This window comes from Pelodiscus sinensis, chromosome 14 (assembly GCF_049634645.1).
Source record: "Pelodiscus sinensis isolate JC-2024 chromosome 14, ASM4963464v1, whole genome shotgun sequence".
Lineage (NCBI taxonomy): Eukaryota > Metazoa > Chordata > Testudines > Trionychidae > Pelodiscus > Pelodiscus sinensis.
The window spans coordinates 4,662,888-4,683,913 of NC_134724.1; the positions used below are offsets into that span (position 1 = coordinate 4,662,888).

The 21,026-nt window shown below is 47.4% G+C and overlaps 1 protein-coding gene across 4 annotated transcripts in view; it reads right to left on the bottom strand.

Annotated features, from left to right (window-relative positions):
- Positions 1-21,026, bottom strand: part of MAP2K1 (mitogen-activated protein kinase kinase 1) — an 84,723-nt gene that overhangs the window by 31,302 nt on the left and 32,395 nt on the right. For 3 of the 4 annotated variants that reach the window (XM_014576602.3, XM_006129166.4, XM_006129167.4), the window contains 2 exons: positions 4,143-4,353; positions 474-620 (listed from right to left, as the gene is read on the bottom strand). In XM_014576602.3, the coding sequence (XP_014432088.1) occupies positions 474-620; positions 4,143-4,353 (358 nt within the window). Of the gene's footprint in view, positions 1-473; positions 621-4,142; positions 4,354-6,241; positions 6,376-21,026 lie in introns of those variants that run through there. The other variant, XM_006129169.4, reaches the window with a different exon arrangement.

Genomic DNA, 21,026 nt, shown 5'->3' on the forward strand with positions numbered 1-21,026 from the left:
CGGGAAAAGGGGTCGCACCAACGGCTACTTTTGTGGAGCTGCACCGATGCTGGCAGTTGCTGTAAAAGGAGATTATTTTTCCCCATTCAGGCAAAGCCAAAGGACAACATAATCCTCAACATTAACTCCTCAGATTGATTAACCAGCATGTCGACTGGCAGTAAGAACGGCAGCTAGAATGTGGATTCTCAAAGGCTAGGCATAAAGGAGAAGGAAATAGGACTTTTGTAGGGATGACCAATACAGTGGATTGGTTACACTGGAAAGGTTATGTTGTGACAATGCTAAATCCAAAGCCCTCAGATTTGCATGGTCAATCAGAACTCCAATATTCCACTCTTTATACATGCACAAGGAGATCCCGTGTTAACAGAATTTCTATGAATATATACCAAACACAGTATCTATTGGGTTCCATATTCACAGAGGTCTGATACCAAAATTTAGATTAACACAGAGGCACGTGTACTTACCATGTGTTCCATGCAAATGCTGATCTCTCCATCACTGTAAAAAGCCCCGTAAAAGCCTACTATATATGGCGAGTTACATTCATGTAGCACTTGTAGCTCACGAATGATCTGGTTTCGAATAGCCGGCTTGATCTCTAAGTGAATTAACTGTAAGACAAATCCATTGTTATTGCTCCCACAGTGACAATTTAAAAACAATACAGACATGGATGCTGCAATTTTTATTTTATCCCACAGAAATATTAATATTAAAGCATAATCATCCTATAGAACCGTTACTAGGGAAGTTCCATATTTGTGCACTTTATAAAAAAATAGAGCACAGGGTATGTGCATTCCAGTGCTCATGAACAGATGCTGGATTTCTAGCAATGGAGTGAAGTCTTAACTATTTTCAGACTAGATACAGTGCACACAAAGCAGTGAAAGCTCCCTCTATAGGCCACACTATTGTGTCTCGAACTCGACATGAATAGAAGGCCTCTGAAGACAGGGGATAGCTCAGCCTTAGTGCCCAGTTAATAGCTGGCTTTTCTAGTGAAACTGACAACAGGGTGTAGTTTGCAATATGCAAGCTTGCGGCCTTTCTGTGCATGCTTGTGGCCTTTAGAGAATGGTCTATTTCAACTGAAACGCACATTCTAAACAATGCTTTTTAATGCTGTATATGTAATATAGATAAGACATTATCAAATGGGCCTCAATTAAGATATAAAAATGTCTTATTATACAAAGGTGGGGATTTTTATTTATTTTTCAAGTGCAGGACATTTCTGATATCCTGGAGCGACATAGGGAAGCCCTGACATTGCAAATCCAAATACACGAGAGATGTAGTACAGCCAGAGAACTAGCACATAAAAATGGAGGCAATAAGGCATGTGAACTATAGGGATGTTAGCATGTAGACGATAACACAATTAACTGATAAGCCTGGGCTTGTCTGTTAATCCAGGGGTGGAGAACCTAAGGCCTAGGGGCCATACACAGCCCCCAGTTTACCTGGATCTAGCCCCCAAGGCTCGGGTCTCACTCCCAGCATTGGGGAGCCCGAGCTGGTGCTCCAGCCCCACCACCACCACCCCCTGCAGAGATGGAGCACACAAAATCTATTAGCCTGAGCTCACCTAGGCTCTGGTGTGTGAGGGGAATGTGAAGAGTGTCTTTCTCCTTCTCAGTCAGGGGCTACATCAGTGAGGATTTGGTGGTGTGGCCCCTGACTGATTTTTCTGTGTGTCAGCAGTCCCCGACCCTTAAAAAGTTCTCCACCCTGGGTTAAATCATACCGACAAAATGCAACTCCACCTCCTTGCTGCCTCTGTATCAGGGGTATCAAAGGGGTGGGGAGGTGAGGGCCAGTGTCCCTGGAGAGCTGGGTTTTTTAGCCGGCTCCCCTGTTGCCTCCCACAGAGGGAGCAGCGCAGAAGTGGGGGCAGGTAGGAGCCAGTACTGGGGGGAGCTGGTTTAAAAGCTGGCTGCCCATGAGCACCAGCTCCCATGGAACCACCTCGCCCTTTCCCCCCCCACACACACACTGCTGCTCCATCAGAGGCGGCAGGGGCAGGGGACAGGTGGGAGCTAGTGCTTGTGGAGAGCTGGCTTAAAAGTCAGCTCCCCCTGAGGTCCTGCCTCCCCTCACCGCCGCGTAAAAATGTGTAACTGCTAAAATTTCCAACAGTTGCACATTTACACAAATGAACGGTAGTTAATGTCCTTGGTGAACTCCCGTGTCACAAAATGCAGACACTTCTTGTGAAAAAAAATCTTGTAATCGAAATCCCATTTTTCAGAGGAAAAGTGGTTTGGATGGAAAGTTTTCAACCGGCCTCACAACTAACCCATCCACTCCTCTTACAAAAAACTGCCAAACTACTGCACTACGGTAGGGGGGTGAAATGGGGCTGGAGTATACTGATCCCCTACTCCCAGAAAGAGCCACCTGGACCCCTTCCCCCACTCTGGAGGCACTAGGGTCCAAGTGATGTCTTTGCTCTCCTCCCCCACATCACCACAGGACCTTGGGGAAAAACTGTCAAGAACAGGAAGCCAAAGATTTTAGCCAATAAAAGCAGTAGCCAAAGGAGGGATCTCTGGGCCCTTGGATATTCCAATGAGAGCTGAAGAAAGTTTTCTGATAACCTCTGCCCTGTGCTGATTGGCTGCTTGCTCCCCCTCTTCCCACCCATCAGTCACATTCATTCCACACCAGCCCCTCTTTTATAGGGTTACCAGGCAACTGGTCAGCAACACAGCAGGCCTAAGGCAGGCTCCCTGTCTGTCCTGGCTCCACACAGAAGCAGTGGCATGTTGAGGGCCTCCAGGGAGCTCTGCACACTGCCCCTGCTCTGAGTGCCAGCTCTGCAGCTCCCATTGGCCAGGAACCATGGCCAATGGGAGCTGCAGGGACAATGCACAGAGTTGACTGGCCCCGACTCTGCCTAAGAGCTGGGGGTGAAGGGACATACCTCCCATGGCTCCTGGAAGTAGCAGCAAACACCCCCTGCATTCTCCTCTACCCTATAATCCCCTCCCACCCTCTGAATGCCTCTGCTCTAACCCAGAGACCTTCCCACATCCCAAACCCCTCATCCCCATCCCCACACTAGTGCTCTCACCCCCAGCCAGAGCCCTTCCCTCTTCCCACACCCTAATTTCCTGGCTTAGCCTGTAGTCTCCTCCTGCACCCAATCCCCTGCCCCAGCCAGAGAATGAGTGAGAGTGGCAGAGAGCGAGCGATGGAGGAGGGGGGGATTGAATGAGCCAGGCCACGGCCTCAAACTTAGAGCAGGGGCAGGACAAGGGTGTTCAGTTTTCTCCAATCAGAAAGTTGGCAACCTACCCTCTTACACTATTCTCCCTTTTGATTTCCAGCGGTTTCTCTTACTCCTCAGAAATGTGAAGAGTACCAGCGCCTACCGGAGCCACTCTCAGTGTTCAACTCAGCGGGTCTTAACTAGACCCACTAAATCAAACACCGCAAGATCAATCTCTGGCACCGCAAGTGGAGATGTGGCCTTCGTCAGAAAGAGTGCTACTTGCGGCAGTAGAGCACTCCTTCTGCACAGGGGAAAGGGCCTTCCTGCATGGCAGTGAAAGAGGCAGGGAGGTTGAGACAGCGGTTCCACCAACGGTTCTCCCGGTTCTACAGAAAAGGAGCCCTGATGCTGCAGGAGCAAGCACAAAGTAGATCTATTCCTTTACTGGAGAATTTCCCCCTCTTCCAACCCCGACAGTGTAGAACATATTAAGCCCCTGTGCAAAAACTTGGCTTAGAGAACAGGATATGCTGCTTTGCTAATCCAAAACATTAATGGTGGACATCCTAAACATTAGTGAGGGTCTACTGTGTAATTCAATTTTGAGCCAGAGACATACGTTTTTTGCCAAGAAACAAAATCCCACCTACTTTACAAAATATGAGAAGCTGCTAAAGAAAAATCGAGGGGATTACTGGCCTGTCATCACTACCGCATGGAACACAATACCAAGTCCACAGACAGGGGAAGTGGAAGCTACAGAGATATTTGACCTTTGCTATTTTTAGAAGGCATTTCCACTTCTCCTGGAAGTTGATCTTTCATAATATTCTTTGTGTGACTGTCATTTTTGGATGGGCACTAAGCTTAGAAAAGGCACAATGGAAATTCCCGTTGACAAGGCGGTTCTCACCTTTCTTGCCATAATGAGGCCAGAAGGTTTGTGAGAGACTTTGAAGACCACGCCGCCGTTCCCTGCTCCCAGCTCACTGATTTTCTCGAAGTCGTCATCCTTCAGCTCCCCAACTTTTTGCTTCTGCGTAAGGAAAGCTTCAAGACGTTTACGTTGCTGCTCATCCAATTCTAACTCCTCCAGCTTCTTCTGCAGTGCCTCTAAATTTGTCCTATGCAGCGAAGAAAGCGTAATTTGATTAAGCTAGGTCTACACTACAGCCATTACAGTGGTACAATATGACACTATAGCACCACTGTACAGACACTTTCAACATCAACAGAAGGGTTTTTTATACCAGTGGAGCTAATCCACCTCTCTGAGAGGTTGTACCTGGGTCACTGAAAACTCTACTGTTAACCTATCCATGTCTTGACTGGGAGTTAGATCAGGGCATGAAAACTACAGCCAGACAATCGAATGTTTATGCGTAGACCAAGCTTAAGCAATGTTGCAGGGATGGGAGGAATAGCACCACTGAACTCAAAGACTATCTGAGCAAGACCCTGAATCTTTGCTCTTACAGGCATCATCTTGCAGGATCATATCTTACGTGTGCACTAGCAAGAGTCACACAACTAGATCCTTAAAATGATAATGGCCAGACTGGGTCAGACCAAAGGTCCATCTAGCCCAGTGTCCTGTCTGCTGAGAGTGGCCAATGCCAGGTGCCCCAGAGGGAATGAACAGAACAGGAAATTATCAAGTGATCCATCCCGTCACCTGTGCCCAGGTTCTGGAAAACTGTACCTCAGGACACCATCCCTGCCCATTCTGGCTAATAGCCACTGATGGACCTAACTTCCATGAATGTATCTAGCTCTTGTTTGAACCCTGTTATAGTCCTTGATGTATGGAAGCTATTTCAGACAAAATAACACAAAAGTAGCTACACAGTACCTATCCCCTTCCTTTTTGAGGCACTGGACCAAATTCATGCCTGATGTAAATTCTTGATCCACCTAGTGGGATCAGTAACTCAGCATTACTGGTTAATGGTTTGATTAATATAACACCACCTCCCCACAAGCTATTTTTAAATTCACATTTTAATAGGTGACATGCAGCCTCCTGCACATTTTGTCTAAATGTCTTAAACACTGATCTTCACATGCGATTTTGGATCGACCAATCCACTCAAAAGCCTCACCCTTGAGTTGTGAGGAAAAGAAAACTCAGGGGGTACATCTAGACTACGGGTTTTTTTGAAAGGAGATATGCAAATTCGGCACTAATTTGCATATCTTCTTCCGATCACCTTTTGACCTTAAAAAAGGTTTATGCGGTTTTTCAAAAAAGGGGTTTTTTTTCTGAAAAAAACTGCATCCAGACTACTTTCACAAAACCCACTTTCGAAAAAGTGATCTGAAGAAGATATGCAAATTAGTGCTGAATTTGAATATCTCCTTTTGAAATAAACCGTAGTCTAGACGTAGGGAGTTTAAGGCCAGAAGGGACCATCAGATCACACTCTGACCTCTTGTATATCATACGGCACTCGCCCAGCACTCATGAATCAACCCCAACTCAACTAGCATTAGACCGAAGTATTACAGTCCTCCAGAGACTGAATTGGTGTGTGCCATAGTCAGAGAACAGGAACAAATAAAGCACATCCAATAGCATAAAGCAATGAAGCCATTCAAATCAAGCACAAACGGAAAATACGTACATAAAATAGTCATTTCAGGGACAAAATAGCCTGTTTCAATATTAAACCCGTCAAAAAGTTTTCAAGTTCACTACTTCTCCTGGTCAACAACATGCCAACTAGAAAGCTTGATTTAATAAGGTCAGAAAAATAAAGAAGAGCTGAATACAGTAATTCAGATAACAGCTCAGTTTGAGAGAACAGCCAATACATTCAACTTCTACACAACGAAAACAAAACAGAATTTAACTCCAGAATGCCGTGTCTACGGAACAGTGCATCTGAACGAGAAACCATGTATTCCTGCACCCAAAAAATAAGAAATAAATACATAAATAAATGGATGCTGCAGCAAATATCCAGGGACAAGCCCTCAAATTATTGCTCAGCCAAATCATGAACTTCTTACCCGGGCAACATTTCCAATGAACTTAATGCTGTGAGAGTAAGGATTTCAGGAGTTGGCTCACAGCCCTTTCGCACGGACAGCAGGAACACTCTCCCTCGGGAGGATTTTAACAAAGTGCTGAGTGATATCCAGCAAAACCATTTCTAAGTATCACTTAATCAATGCTATTAACGTGTGCAGCCATGACCAAAGAGAAGGTGCATTCGGAGTTCTCAGCCAGACCAAGACCACTGAGCTGCTGCAAGGCAGAGTCCCTGTACCACAATGACAAATTATCTTAATATAGCAATAAGTCTGAGTGGACGGTGGAAGCATCAGGCAAAGGACTTCCCTCCCTTCACTTCCGCAAAACTGCTCCTCTGGAGTCCAAAAGAGAACCCAAAATTAGAAGTTATTCCTCTTTGAGCTTCCAGAGCGGACATGGAATGAACATCAACAAGGTGCAAACAGGTTCAATCAAGAGCACATTTGTGAGAATACTTAATCCACCCTTCTGAACATGCAAAGGCTTAAAAAAAACCAACCCCACAAGCCCTCGATGTTAACCGATACTCTTTCCCTGAATACGATCACTATTCCTAGCTCAGTTAGAAGTCAGCGCAGACAGGTCAGACAAGAGACAATTAAGGAGAACATAGTTATTTCTAAGCCAGGTGGCTTTAACTGAGTAAGTTGTATACAGAGTATGAGAATTCCTGAGGTCTGCAGTTGGCTGCACCGCACAGGCAGGGCAGCGAGCGAGCGAGCGGTCAGGCAGGCAGGCATCAGGCACTGTGGGGCCCTGGAGGCGCGGGGACCGAAGGCTACCGCCTTGCTTGCCTTGCCCTAAGGCTGGGCCTGTTTAGAACTTCAAAATGCTGGCATCCAGCCTCATTGCAATCATGCTGAATAGTTACTAGCCCAGACACCAGAGACATCAGGGTTTTATGGAGCCCTGGACCACAGCAAGTGGGGGCCCTTCTGCCTCTCCAAGGGTATGTCTACACTACAGCGCTAATTCGAACTAAGCTAATTCGAATTAGCGCAGCTAGACTTAAAAACTAGTTCGAATTAGTGTTTTGCTAATTCGAACTAGCATGTCCACACAGAGTAGACCCTGAACAGAGGTTAAGGATGGCCGGAAGCAGTGCCGGCAGGGCATCAGATGAGGACTTAGAGCGTGGAGATGCTGTCTCAGGCTAGCCGAGGGCTGTGCTTAAAGGGACCCGACCCCCACCCCGGACAGACAGTTCTCAGGGTTCCCTGCTTGCAAAGCAGTCCTGGCTTGGAGTGCCCTGAGTGCCCACACGTGGAACATCACAGCACTCAGCAATCACCCCAGCTGCACTTGCCGCAGGCTGCCATCTGGGGGGAGGGGGTAATCGGGGGGCTGCAGGAGAACTTCCACCCCGAAAAGTCCGCAGAGCCAGCCCAGTCCTCCCCATCGGGGGCTCGTACCCCATTCCTCCCTCACCTCCTTCCACTTACCCTTCCCTAGCCCCCCTTCCTGATGTACAAAATAAAGAAAACGTGTGTTCAAAAATAGAATCTCTCTTTATTGAACAAAACTGGGGGAGACTGGGAAAAAGAGGTGGGAGAGGGGAAGAGAGAGGCTGGGAGAGGGGAGGGCAACTAAAATGATCAGGGGTTTGGAACAGGTCCCATATGAAGAGAGGCTAAAGAGACTGGGACTTTTCAGCTTAGAGAAGAGGAGACGGAGGGGGGATATGATAGAGGTCTATAAAAGCAAGAGTGGTGTAGAGAGGGTGCATAAAGAAAAGTTCTCCATTTGTTCCCATAATAGAAGGACTAGAGGAAACCAAATGAAAGGAATGGGTAGCAGGCTTCAAACTAGTAACAGAAAGTTGTTCTTCACAAAGCAAAGAGTCAATGTGTGGAACTCCTTGCTGCAGGAGGCTGTGAAGGCTAGAACTAGAACAGAGTTTAAAGAGAAGTTAGATCAAGTCATGGAGGTTGGGTCCATGGAGTGGTGTTAGCCAGGGGGTAGAAATGGTGTCCCTGCCCAAAGTTTGTAGAAGGCTGGAGATGGACAGCACGAGACAAATGGCTTGGTCACTGTCTTTGGTCCATCCCCTCCAGGGTACCTAGGGTTGGCTGCTGTTGGCAGACAGGCTACTGGACTAGATGGACCTTTGGTCTGACCCAGTACGGCCATTCTAAGCTCAGGGCTCAGGGTCGGGGGGTCTCACTGGACCACCCTGATTTTCATGCACACCTGCTCCTGGGTGGCCAGGCTGGCAGCTCTCCTGCCCTAGACGGCCACTTTCCTGTGCCTAGTGCGGAGTTCGTGGACGAGGTCCACGATGTCTGCACTAGACCAGGCGAGTGCCCGCCTCTTGCGGTCCTGGCCAGGCTCCCGAGAGCCACCAGCCTGGTCTCGGGAAGAGGCAGAGGGCTGGGGGGCATCGGGTGGCTGGCTCATGGCGTGCCAGGTGCAGGGTCTGCTGGCTGGGTGCTGGCAGGCTTGCACCTGGCACGGGCACCGTAACCAGCCTGTGCCCCTTTAAGGGCTCCAGGGCCGGGAGGGGGGCATACGAGTTTCCCTGGTGGTGCCCAGAGTGGCCACCAGGGAAAGCTGGGGAGGGCTAGCCTCCCACTAGTTCGAATTAAGGGGCTACACAGTCCTTAATTCGAACTAGTAAGTTCAAACTAGACTTAGTCCTCATGCAATGAGGTTTACCTAGTTCGAACTAAGTGCTCCGCTAGTTCGAATTAAGTTCGAACTAGCGGAGCGCTAGTGTAGCGCCTATGAAAGTTAATTCGAACTAACGTCCATTAATTCGAATTAACTTTGTAGTGTAGACATACCCCAAGACAAGCCTGCCAGGGAAAACAGAACCGGGGTGCAAGAGCTAGCCCTGCTCTGCCTAGCGCTCCTGCTGGGGAGTGGGCCAGGATGTGGCAGCTTTCCCCACTCCCAGGCAGGAGCACCATATGGGCAGCTGGACAAGGTGTCACCCAATTTTTTACTACTCCCCAACAGCCCAGGACCCCTGGGGATGGTCCCCACTGGCCCAGTGGTTAATCCACCACTGCCGGGCACCAGATCAGCTCATCCACTCTTATCAAGAGGATAAGTAGAAACCTAACACTGTACTCAATTATTAATAAAAAAAGAAAAATGTACACAGCCTACTCACCCTGGAAAAGTGTAATTTTGCAAGGCTACTTTGCATATGAATTATCTATATGGGCAAATGTACTGGCATAACTATACCAAAATCATTAGTCTGCTATAAAAATACTGTTATAAATCCCTGTGCAAACACTTCATTCTGGGATCAAAGTGATTTTATTCAGATATGAACAGAGTCATTTGGAAGCAAGTAATTATACAGGCTGAACCTCTCTAATCTGGCACTCTGTGGGTCTGGCAACATATGGTCTTACACGGTGCTTTTTTTGTAAAAACAAAAAAAGGTGCCGGTACTCCAGGGGAAAAGTTGTTGAGCTCTGACTGGAAGTGCCGGTACTGCGTCTGGAGGTGCCGGTACTGCATACCGGGCAGTACCACCACAAAAAAAGAAAAAAACACTGGTCTTACATGAGTTTAGCTAGTCCCATGGGTGTGGCCAAGTTTTCTACAGTCCCATAAAGTTTGTTTACAGCCACCAGTTCCGGATCTCCACATTATGTATTGTGATTTAGCTCTAATTTACTCCTACATGTCTCCAAGGGGCAGCCGTGTTAGTCCGTAACTTTAAAAAACAAACAAGTAGTCAGTCCTGTAGCACCTTAGAAACTAACACATTTGCCTATTATATATATTCAAAACCCACTTCCTCAGATGAACAGAGGAACTGGGTTTTGCCCATGAAAGCTCATGTTATCCCTAAAAGTATTCTAAGAGCCCAATAAGCAGTGGAAGTGCTGGTAATACTGCTAAGCATAAGCCTTCTTTTTATGCTTTATCTACTATTTCCTTGTGCCAATACAGTAAAATTGTGTAAGAACACTAATGCTTTGTTATGAAGAGAGCTGATACACCCTATAGCAGCCTACGCCTAGCCAGGGGTTATCAGCAATGTCATACATTACTAAGCAGCATTGCAAACTCTGTTCCATTTATTTGCCTCGGTGAAATAAAAATAAAAATAAGAGAGACATACTCGCTACAATATTGACCTCCCATGGTCCGGCACATTCTCTAGTTCAGCACCAATCAGGACTGGAGGGTGCCAGACTAAAGATTCTGTACCAAAATCAAGTGTCCACACAAGGGACTTACACCAGTATCATTCTAGTGGAATAGTTATTTCAATATAAGTGTAATAAGACATTTGTCCAGGTAGACATTTGCCCAATTGTCCAGAAGACAGATACTGTAATAAAGTAAAACCGTGAAGAAAGAGGCATAGTTATCATCTAACTTCCCAAGCATAAGGCAGAAAGCAAATTAGTCACTAGAACTTTTTCTGATATACCCGGTGAAAAATAACTTAAAGCTTCAAGTGAATTAAAATATGTATTTGGGGAACGCAGCTGTCCTCCATCTCTTCTCTTACTGTGGTAACTCCATGATAAAAATAAGAGCAGGCAATGATTAACAGGCGCTAAGTATCCTTTATCACATTACTGTAAACACTTGCACAGTGAAGCAAGCAAATTCTGCACCCTGCACCGGAAGTTTGCTGACAGACGAGAATAAGTAGCTCATGTTTTCAGAGCACACATGCTTACAGACCCACACACCTTCTGTCCATTTACTAAGTCGGAGAGTTTGCTGTGTCAGCTGAAGTCTTCAGCAGGTTACAGCTCAGTCAAATGGCCACCTGCTACACTCACAGCTCAGCCATAAGAGACCAGACTGTCCACTCAGTGGTGGGCTACTTCACCTAGAATGGTCCCTTCGCGTATGTGCTAACTACTAGGGATCTTAAAACTAATGTGTGTGAAGTTTTCTGTGGAGACTTGTTTACATGTGTGGGGGGCGGGGGAGGGAAGGCAGGAGTTGGTGCTTGCCGGGAGCCAGCTTCCCCACCAGGGTTCCCTCTAAGCTTCACAGGTGATTAATCAGCCCCGCCCAATCAGGCACAGTTCTCTGTGCAGGGAGCTGGCTGACTGGGCGGGGCTGATTAATCACCTGTGAAGCTGTGCTGCTGGGCAGCTTAGAGGGAACACTGCTCCCCACAAGTACCGGCTCCCGTTCCCCACCCCCATCGCTACCTCTCTTTCAGAGGCAGGGGGAGCAGTTGGCTCAGTGGGAGCCGGTATATGCAGGGAGTCAGCTTTAAAGCCAGCTCCCCCCGAGCACTGGCTCCTGCCTGCCCTCTCCCTCCCCACCCATACTGCTCCCTCTAATACAGAGGCAGCACCATGGGGGAAAGAAGAGAGAGTCAGCTCAGTGAGAGCTGGTATATGCAGGAGGAGCCTGCTTTTAAACCAGCTCCCTAGGAGCACTGGTGGGATCCCACCCCCACATCTCCTGCCTCTGAAACAGAGGCAGCAAGTGGGAGGGGCCTACATGTAACTAAGAGGGTTAACCGATGAGCCCAATCTCATTGGTTAACCATGTTCGCAACTAGTCACATCCCTACTAATGGCTTATGCTAAACTATCTGTTCGATCTTGTATTTAGCTGTGACGCTCTCAGGACTCTTCCAAGACCTGAAGAAGAGTTCTGTGTAGTTGGAAAGCTTGTCTCTCTGACCAACATAAGTTCATCCAACAGACGGTATTACCACATTTACCTTGTCACTTAGCCATGTATCTTTTTACAGAAGCAGAACGGAACAAACATTCCATGCACATTCCTGACCGATGTTGAACATATTGTTTAATAAAGAGAGACACAGACAGACACATACGCTTAGGAAGTACAGCTCTGCGCGCTTTATAGGAAAGCTACAAAATTACAGGAGGGTGAGGAGAGGAAAGGATCCTTAATTCTTTTGGTCATTCATCTAGTGTGTCCTTTCAAATGTCTCCTTCTGGATACCAGAAGCAACTTTCCAGAGCTTCGATATGCTCCCATTTAAAACTGAACTCCTTCATAGGAGGGATGTAAAATCCCATTTAATTGGTTAACCAGTTCAACTATTTAACCAGTTAACCAATTAAAGGGGCAGGCAGAGAGCCCCCGCTCCCTGCAGGCAGCCTCCAGTGCTCCAGCCTGTTAAAGGTGAGACTTACTGGTTAACCACAAATTCACATCCCTACATCATAGTGTACTTTTCAGCTATTTACTTATTCATTTGCATTAAATAGAGCCCGAGTTGACCAAGAACATACGGGCCAAACCACAGAATCATTTTTGTCTAACATGATTTCTGTGCAGAAGACACATTTCCCTGCATCTAACACGCAGGGCCAGATTTTCAAAAGAGCTCAAAAGACAGATATACAAGTGCGCAGCGACCATCGTTAGAGCCTGTCTTTTACAAGAGCTCAGATCCTACTGAGGTACCCCAGGCAAGAATTTTTATAGCACTCCAATAGCTAAGAAGGACAAATCTCACCAAAATTCAATCGACTTGTGCTCCTAAGTCACTTGGGAACTTTTAAAAAGCATATGCCAAGCAAGTGACACCAAAGCACTCAGGACTCAACGGCTATGGTGGCTTCTTGCACAAGAACATCTTGCACAAGGGTTCTTGTGCAAGAGGTCTTGCGCAAGAAAACGTCCACATTGCTATGTGTGAGCTGTGCTTTTGCGCAAGCGCGCCCATGGCAGTGTGGACACTCTCTTGCGCAAAAAAGCTCTGATGGCCATTTTAACATAGGGCTTTCTTGTGCAAGAAATCCCTGCCGAGCGTCCACACTGCCCTCTTGCACAAAAGTTCCTGCGCAAGAGGGCTTACACCTGTTAAAAGAGAGCGTAGCTCTTGCGCAAGAAGCCGTCTCTTATCATGCCGTACTGTAAATTTCCTTGCGCAAGAGCGGGCAGGCAGTGTAGACGCTCTGTGGATTCTTGCGCAAGAACGGCCGTACTTGCGCAATAACCCACCAGCGTAGACATAGCCAACACGTTCAACTCTGGCCACTGATTTTAGCATCTAACTAGGGATCAGCTTTCTGAAAGTCTAACCTCAGTAGGGAGTAATAATGACTTTAGCAAATCTCTTCTACATTCTGCTGACTATTGGAAGGTGCAATGGGCCAAAATCCATGGTTGTATTTGCGGGGAGCCTTGAGGGGGACTAGTTACACTCGCTAACAAAGTCTTGCTAAAAAGCTTCCCTTTAAGGCAGGGGTGGGCAATAAGCCAGACGTGGTTCACCAGGGAAAGCCTGACAGGCCACCTGAGGTTTACTTACCTGCGGTTCCTCAGGTAGAGCCACTTGAAGCTTCCATTCATCGTGGATCAACATTCCTGGCCAGTGGGAGCTGTAGGAAACTATGTCCCAGTGCACTCTGCTTCCCGCAGCTCTTGTTTTTGGCTGGGAACATCAATCTGCGGTGAATGAGCGCTCCAAGTGGCTGGACCTGTTGAAGTGAAAGTAAATAAAGCGCCAGTGGCCCACCAGGGGCTAACCCTGGTGAACAGTCTCCAGTCCGAGGCCTGGTTATCACAACCTCTTGAATGTTAGTCAAAGGAAACATAAAATTCTCTCTCAGAAGTAGGAGCACACAACTGGAAGGACCAAGAAGCCAGACTCATATAGACAGGGTGCCAGAACAGTTTTCAATATCCCTTTTGAGGAAGAGAAAAATGCCAACACAACATTTTCTCTCTGCAAATCTTACAGCTGCCATATTGTTCCTATGGAATACTCTTTGGCAATTGCTACAGATGAAAAATATAAAATTTCAGTTTGTCAGAGATGGGGTGATCACTAACTCCACCACATTGGGCGTCAAGTTATCGATGGCTGGGAATTTGAACTAACCCTGGGAACTCAAAAGTCTGAAAGAGCAGAGGAAAATCTCTATTCTTTTGGTCCTAGCAGGTCCTGTGAAAGCAGAGGTGAAAGTGAGCTGATGCACCTGCGTGTGGCGCACCGGTTAAGAGACTGGAGAGCTGGGGCAGAGCTCCTGTTGCTGCTGGTACCCTGGGCTGTGCAGCCACAGCACACCCAGGGCATGTCTACACTAGGAAATTATTTCAAAACAACTAAATTTGAAATAACTCCTGATTTAACAAATTCAAACTAGCATGTCCACACTACGGGGAAGCCTCAAAATTATTTGAGGCAGGCTCTGTTAACGTGGATGCGCTACCTTGAATTGAGCCCCAGAAAGCACTGGGGAGTCATTATTTTGAATGACTCTGGGGAGTCGTTATTTCAAAATAGCAGCACTGGAGTGCAGGAGCACAGATTTTGAAATAACCAACCTGTGGACAATCCGCTTATTATTTCAAAATAACTCCCTAGTGTAGACTAGGGCCCAGGCTCCAATCCCGGTGCTTGGGTGGCCAGGTAGCACAGTCCCCACCATCCCAGCCAGCCCTGGGAAATCTGGCAGCCTGGCAGTGCAGTAGCCATATTCCCAGCCCTAAGCTCCTCCACACCCTCCCCAATACCCTGCCCTGAGCCACCCCCCACACATCCCCCCAATCTCCTGACCTGATCCCTCCACACACCCCAAAGCCCTCTGCCTCGACTCCTGCACCCCCACAATCGCCACACCCCTGCCCTGAACTCTCCCCACCACTGCCCTGACTCGCACCCCCACAAACCTAACCTCCTGCTCTGAGCACCCCCCCCACATACACTCTCCTCAGCTCCCTGCCCTGTGCCCCCAGCACTCCATCCCACACTTACATTTCTTACAGATACTGCCCTATGCCAACCCCTCACCAGCTGCCTGCTCTGACACCCCCACAGGGGGTTGCAATACAACAGTATGTGTAAGAAACGTAAGTTACCTTAACCCCAATGTAAGAACGAACTTGTCGAGTGAGGAACATGGAGCAAGATGGGGAGAAAGTCCCACAGATCCCCAAGTTTCTTTTGATCTCTTGTCCCAGTGCCTTGCTTATGAAGTTTTATAAAACAAATGGGAAGATTATAGGGAATTCATAAGCTAGTGACTTCAAGACCAGTGCACTCTGAGAAACATTAAGGCAGTGTGGTAAGCTGAAAGAGGTAGTAATTGAGCATGAAAAAGTCTGGGCTCAGAAGACACTCTGGTAGATACTGTATCTTTACATAAAAACTCTTATTCAAAGACAAAAAAAATACTTATTAAAATTCATCACCATTGGTGTGTGTCAGTTTTTCCACTATCAAAAAGCCATGCCTTTGCCAGAGTTCCAGCAAAGCAAGAAATAATCAAGCCATCCAATGTTTAAAATTCCAAGTACTATTTTAAATCAACAGGTGGTACCATTTCATCAATTTCTATCGCTTCCCAACACAAGCACAGACATTGGGCACTCTGCAGTAGTGAAACAGTCCAGCTTTTGTAGCCATGATCAGCTACACAGAGCAGTAGTAAGGTCACTGCATTCGATAAAGGCACCCACACAAGAGATACATTATCGGCTAGCGAGTAGTAAAACTGCATAACCAACACAGCCAGCGCCACAGTAGAAAGTATCGGGCCTACAGATGCCTGCTGAAGCAATAAGGATGTGGGGAGAAGTGTGGAGGGAAATTAAGCAGCTCAACTTACGCCTTTTTAAAGAAAATGCAGCACCAGTGTCAAGGTATTAGGTGTCCAGGGTTGGGGGCTGGCTCTGTTCCAATCCTGCCCGGTCATAACTCTCTTGGGGGATATTGCATTGCCTCTTCCCTCTTGCCCTCAGACAATACCGCCCGCATAATTCCCTGCCTCCTGCACAAGGGAGGTTTCTGTAACTGCAATAATTTCACAGTTCTGCTTTTGCATTTCTAAGCAACTCATGGCAATAAGTCCAACCAGAACAAATGTGCTACGTACAGGTGTAAGTTAAATTTCAGTATATGCCTGAGGACCAAATGAAAGGCAAAGTTTGCTTGCCAGGTATGTGTCTGGGGCTACTTTGGGGGGATTTTGTGTGAGTAGCAGCTGAGGTGGGCTTGCCATGCATGGGGAAAGATTCCGATCCCTGCCAGCTCCTTTATGGCAGGTAAAAACCCCAGTTCCGCTAAGGGGAGAGCTAAGGAAGAAAGCTGCAGGCTGTCACCCTCACAATCACAGCATGGAGAGTATGCCAGGAACATGGCTGACATCAGGAGGGTGTAGGTACAGAGCCAACAGAACAGTGGTGATCTTTCAGCATTCAATTTAGCGTGTCTAGTGTAGACCGCCCCCAAATCAAAACGCTAAGGGCAGCCCCCACCAGTGTCCTGTAAGCCTCATTCTGCAAGCAGTAAGGGAAATGGCCTCCTGCAGTGCAGATGCTACAGCGGCTCAGTTTAAGGTAAGCCGAATCCAGCTACACATTTTGCATAGCTAGGTAGCATACCTTAAGCTGACCTGCCTGGTCTAGTGTAGGGATATTAAGGACTAGTCGACTATCCGATAAGCAAGTGCTTATCGGATAGTCAATCGACTAGTCAATTTCCCCCTCCCCACCTTGCTGCCTCTATCAGATAGAGGCAGGAAAGGGGGGGAAGAGGGGATACTTCAAAGTAGCAGCGCCACAGAGCTGAGCCCGGGAACAGCTGTACAGCACTGCCACGCATGGAGCCCGGGGTCAGATGCAGATTCCCCAGCTGATCCCGGGCTCCACTCAGCATTTCCACAGAACCCAGGATCAGCTGGCACGTCCCCAGCCAACCCCAGGTTCTGGGGAAATGCCACGTAGAACCTGCAGTTAGGTGGGGCGTCCCCAGATGATCCCAGGTTCTGCTGAAATGCCACGCAGAGCTCGGGTGACCCCAAATCGGCAGTCCAGCATGGAACCTAGGGTCAGTGGGGGACCCTAGGCTCCATGCTGCACTTCTGCATTGAAATGTACAAGAACCCCCATTGGGGACCTTTGTATATTTCAAAGCTGGCACGCCCCTGTGCAGCCCGGAGTCAACAGGACTTCCCACAGGCCCCGGGCTGCACAAAGAGTTCCACATTCCTCTGAAATGTACAAGAGTGGGGGCTCTTGTACATTTCAAAGGAGGAATGCAGACGTGCCTATCGACTAGTCGATGGAAATTCCATCGACTACTTGACGAGTAAAATAACAGATAGTTAACATCCCTATTCTAGTGTAGACCAGGCCTACTTGTCCCAGAGGACAGAGCGGGACCTGCTAAAGGAGCAGCACATAGCCCATGGACTCCTGAAGGGGCAAAATGTTGTCCTGATGCTACCACTTGAGCTAGGTTGCTAGGTCACATTTAAGGCCCATTCATCTGGACAGTGTAACCTTGAAACCTGAAGCAGCATTCACCCTCCTTAGAGCAGCTGGGAGTTTGGAAAGGCGACTGTTACCACTTGCTCCCTGCTGGATGGTCATGTCACACTCTAGCCCCAGAGAAGCAGAAAAGCACACTCCATTTTCAAAACACACTCGCAGTAAGGCCAGACCCATTAGACTGAACCAAATGTAATTTTATTTATATTTGAAAGAGAGTAAAGTTAATTTTGGATTCACATCTGTGACAGAATAATTAATAATACTCCACACTGTTAACACTCTTCAAATGCTTTTTGAGGTAATACGTTATCTGTAAACCTCTGCCTCTGTGCCTGAATACTTCAAATATTTGTTGAGAGTTGCTGATTTTCATTAATTTTAGCTGTTTGTATTTTTACAATCTATTCAAAAAGAGGTGATTCTGCGACTGCACATAAAGGTACAATATTCTTCAGATCTACTAGAGGCTCTTTTCTGGAACAGTGACAGTAATGCTTTTTCAAGCGCCTACACACCTGTCAACTTTATAAAGAAAGTAGGCAGAGCACTGCATGATTTGCATGAACCACCGCAATCAAGGAACTGAAAAAAAATTCTGTACTAAGATTGTGAAGACGTTTTATACATTTTGAAAGACAAAGTGGCTTCCATGCTGCACGACTGTACTGAAATCAGGTGAGAAGAAAAATTTCACATTTATTTTCCTTCTCCCAGGAGAAATGGTTTGTGGAATAATAGGTAGCATCAAGCAACATCTTATGTTAGTACAAGAGCATCTTCTAGTGTCAACAGTGTCTCTTTTGTATGATGTAATTCAAATGCTGTGTAAGAAATATGACAAGTCCACAAAGATTTATGCAAAAGATGTAAACTCACTCCAAAATGAGCAAAGGGCTCGGTTCTTTGGCACAAAACTAGTAATAATTTCTGTACGTTCCATTAATTTTCAATATCATTATTTTCCATTTTTACAAGAGATTTGATTTCAAAATTTATGCTCACAATGATAAGGCAACCTATTTTTGGCATCAATGCATTAACTTCATCTGTCCTTCTGGTTAATAGACAGAAAAGAAAAAAAATCCAAATATGAGTTTCTTCACATGGGTCAGCATAAATAACCCCCCCATTCAGCAAAACCCTGCAGTTTGTGCTTCAAACTCACTAACTTCAGTGTTAGGTATTGACTAAATATGATTAGCATGTGCTTCACTGTGCTGTTGAACAGGGGTCTAAGGTCAAGATTCTGCTACCTTGACTACAACAGAGTAGTACTTTACTCCATCAAACAAAACTGCTTTATCATTTTGCAAAAACTATTGTACAATATTTCTGCTGCAATCGCAGACAGGACTGCAAACTTACTATATTCCTCGACACAACCTTCTATGACAGAGGGAATGTAAAAAGGAAGTATAGCAAGCACATTTTGTTCTAAATAATATTCTCTCTCCAGACTGACAATCCATGTCCTTAGTTTTCAAAAGATGGAAGCCATGGACATCTGTCAGAGGCAGCAGCGCAGGGCGGCAGACAGGAGCCTGTCTGCAAGGCGAGGTGGTTTAAAAACCAGCTTCCCGCGCAGACCGGCTTCTGCCTGCCACAACACACTGCTGCCTCTGAAACAGGGTGGCAGCCCCTGTTTGTGGGCAGCTAGGACCCCCTGTTCCGAAGCAGCAGAGTGGGAGGATACTGGGGGGAACTGGCTTTTAAGACGGCTCCCCCCAGCACCGGCTTCTGCCTGCCTGCCTACCTGCTGTAGGAAGCAGCAAGGGGTGGCAGGAGCTCTATCAGAGGCAGCAGTGCAGAGGGGGTGGGAAGGCAGATGTGGAGCTCGTGGGGAGCCAGCTTAAAGCTGGCTTGCTATGGGTACCGGCTCCCATCTCTCCCTCCCCTCCCGCCGCCCCGCTGCCTCTGATACAGAGGCAGCAAGTGGGGGAGGGAGAAGGCACTAGTCAAGTAGTGACTCAACTACCCGATAAGCCTAGGCTTATCGAGCAGTTGACTGTGACAGGGTGTATCAACCCCGCACTGGGAAGGCTGAGCCTAATCAGGCCCACCTGGCCAAAAGAGCCCTTCCCCCACGACACTGCTGTGCGTGCTCCGACTGCAGCCCAGGTATAAAGGCCTGGAGGGAGGCTCAGTCTGGGCTGACTGCCAGAGAAGAAGGTCCTCTGCGGGGAGCTCCGGACCAGCATCAGCCTGGTAATCAGAGGGCAGGCAGCAGTGACCCGAGCGCCAGTTGGGATGTCCCCCCTGCAGCCTACAAGGGAGAAGCGGCCCCCAGGGAAGTTGTGGACCCAGCGAGCTCGTGGGACACTATCTCGCAGGATCCGGTAGGAAGTGGCCCAGGGTGGGGACAGGAGCTGCCTCTCCCACCCCGGGGACCTTGGCACATTTTGGATGGATTCCCCGCAAGGGAGTGGTGAGTCCGTCTACCACTCACGAGACCCGGTGGAGTAGGGTGGGCCCAGGTCCTCCTACTGGGGGTAGGGGTGGCCTCGTCCCATGACTTGCTGCCACCGGCCCCTGCCTTAAAGGGCCAGCTACTGACTTGTGTTATGGACTCTGGCCAGTGGGCTGGCAGGCCCCGCCTTAAAGGGCCAGCGAGCCTTTCTGAGTGACCAGTTCGGGTTGAGCTGCCCATCAGGCCCTGGTGTTGGGAGCAGGCCCCCGCTGGGAGTAGAGGGCGCAAGGCTGGCCATAGACCCGGGAGGGGGGAAAGAGAACCCCGCCCCGGGACATCGACTACTGGCTTTTATCCCTAGTTTGAACGGAACTGAATCAAAACAGACTCTGGAGCAAATCATAGGAAATAGGGCAGCCACAGTGACTGATGGCAGTGTTGAAATCTACAAAGTTGCTCCTGCCCCGTTAACAAAACCTCCACCAGGAGACCCTTGCTACCAGGTTCAAGTTTTCTATAAACAAGGGTTTCAATCAGAGGTTAAAACAAAGGGCACTGAAAACTCAATTAAAACTCTGAATTTCTCTTTGCAAATTATTTCTCTCTCACTCATCATAATAACAGGACTCTTGAGACAGACAGTCAATGCTTACAGACAGAAGTGTACACTTGCATAATCGGCTGAAAGAATATGTACGGCAGGAGAAGGTAAACATCTCTCAGGAATTAGTTAGCAGGGCAGTAAGCACCAACAATCTCTTTGTTCTTACAGAGGTCTTGCTTTTCCACTGTACTATAAATCTCTGTATATATTCTCTATGCAAGAACCGGAGATATATCAAGATAATAATGATGGGAGACAGTTTTTGTGCAAACAAACATGCCACAGAATTTAAACCACAGTTGTCCTAGATTTCAAGTTACAGTAAACAATCCCGGCTTTCTATATAGAAAATGTTCAGTGGCACAGAAAATCCAATTGCCTGATTTGCAGATGTTCTTACTATCCATCACTCCAATTAAAGTAGATAGCAATTATGCATATTCAGCACCTTTTGCTTGAGTGTTTAGTTACCCCATCTCACCTTTGGAAAACTATATGAAGAAAAAAATACTTTGATCCCAAGGTGCAAAGTATAGGGAAACTATTGTTG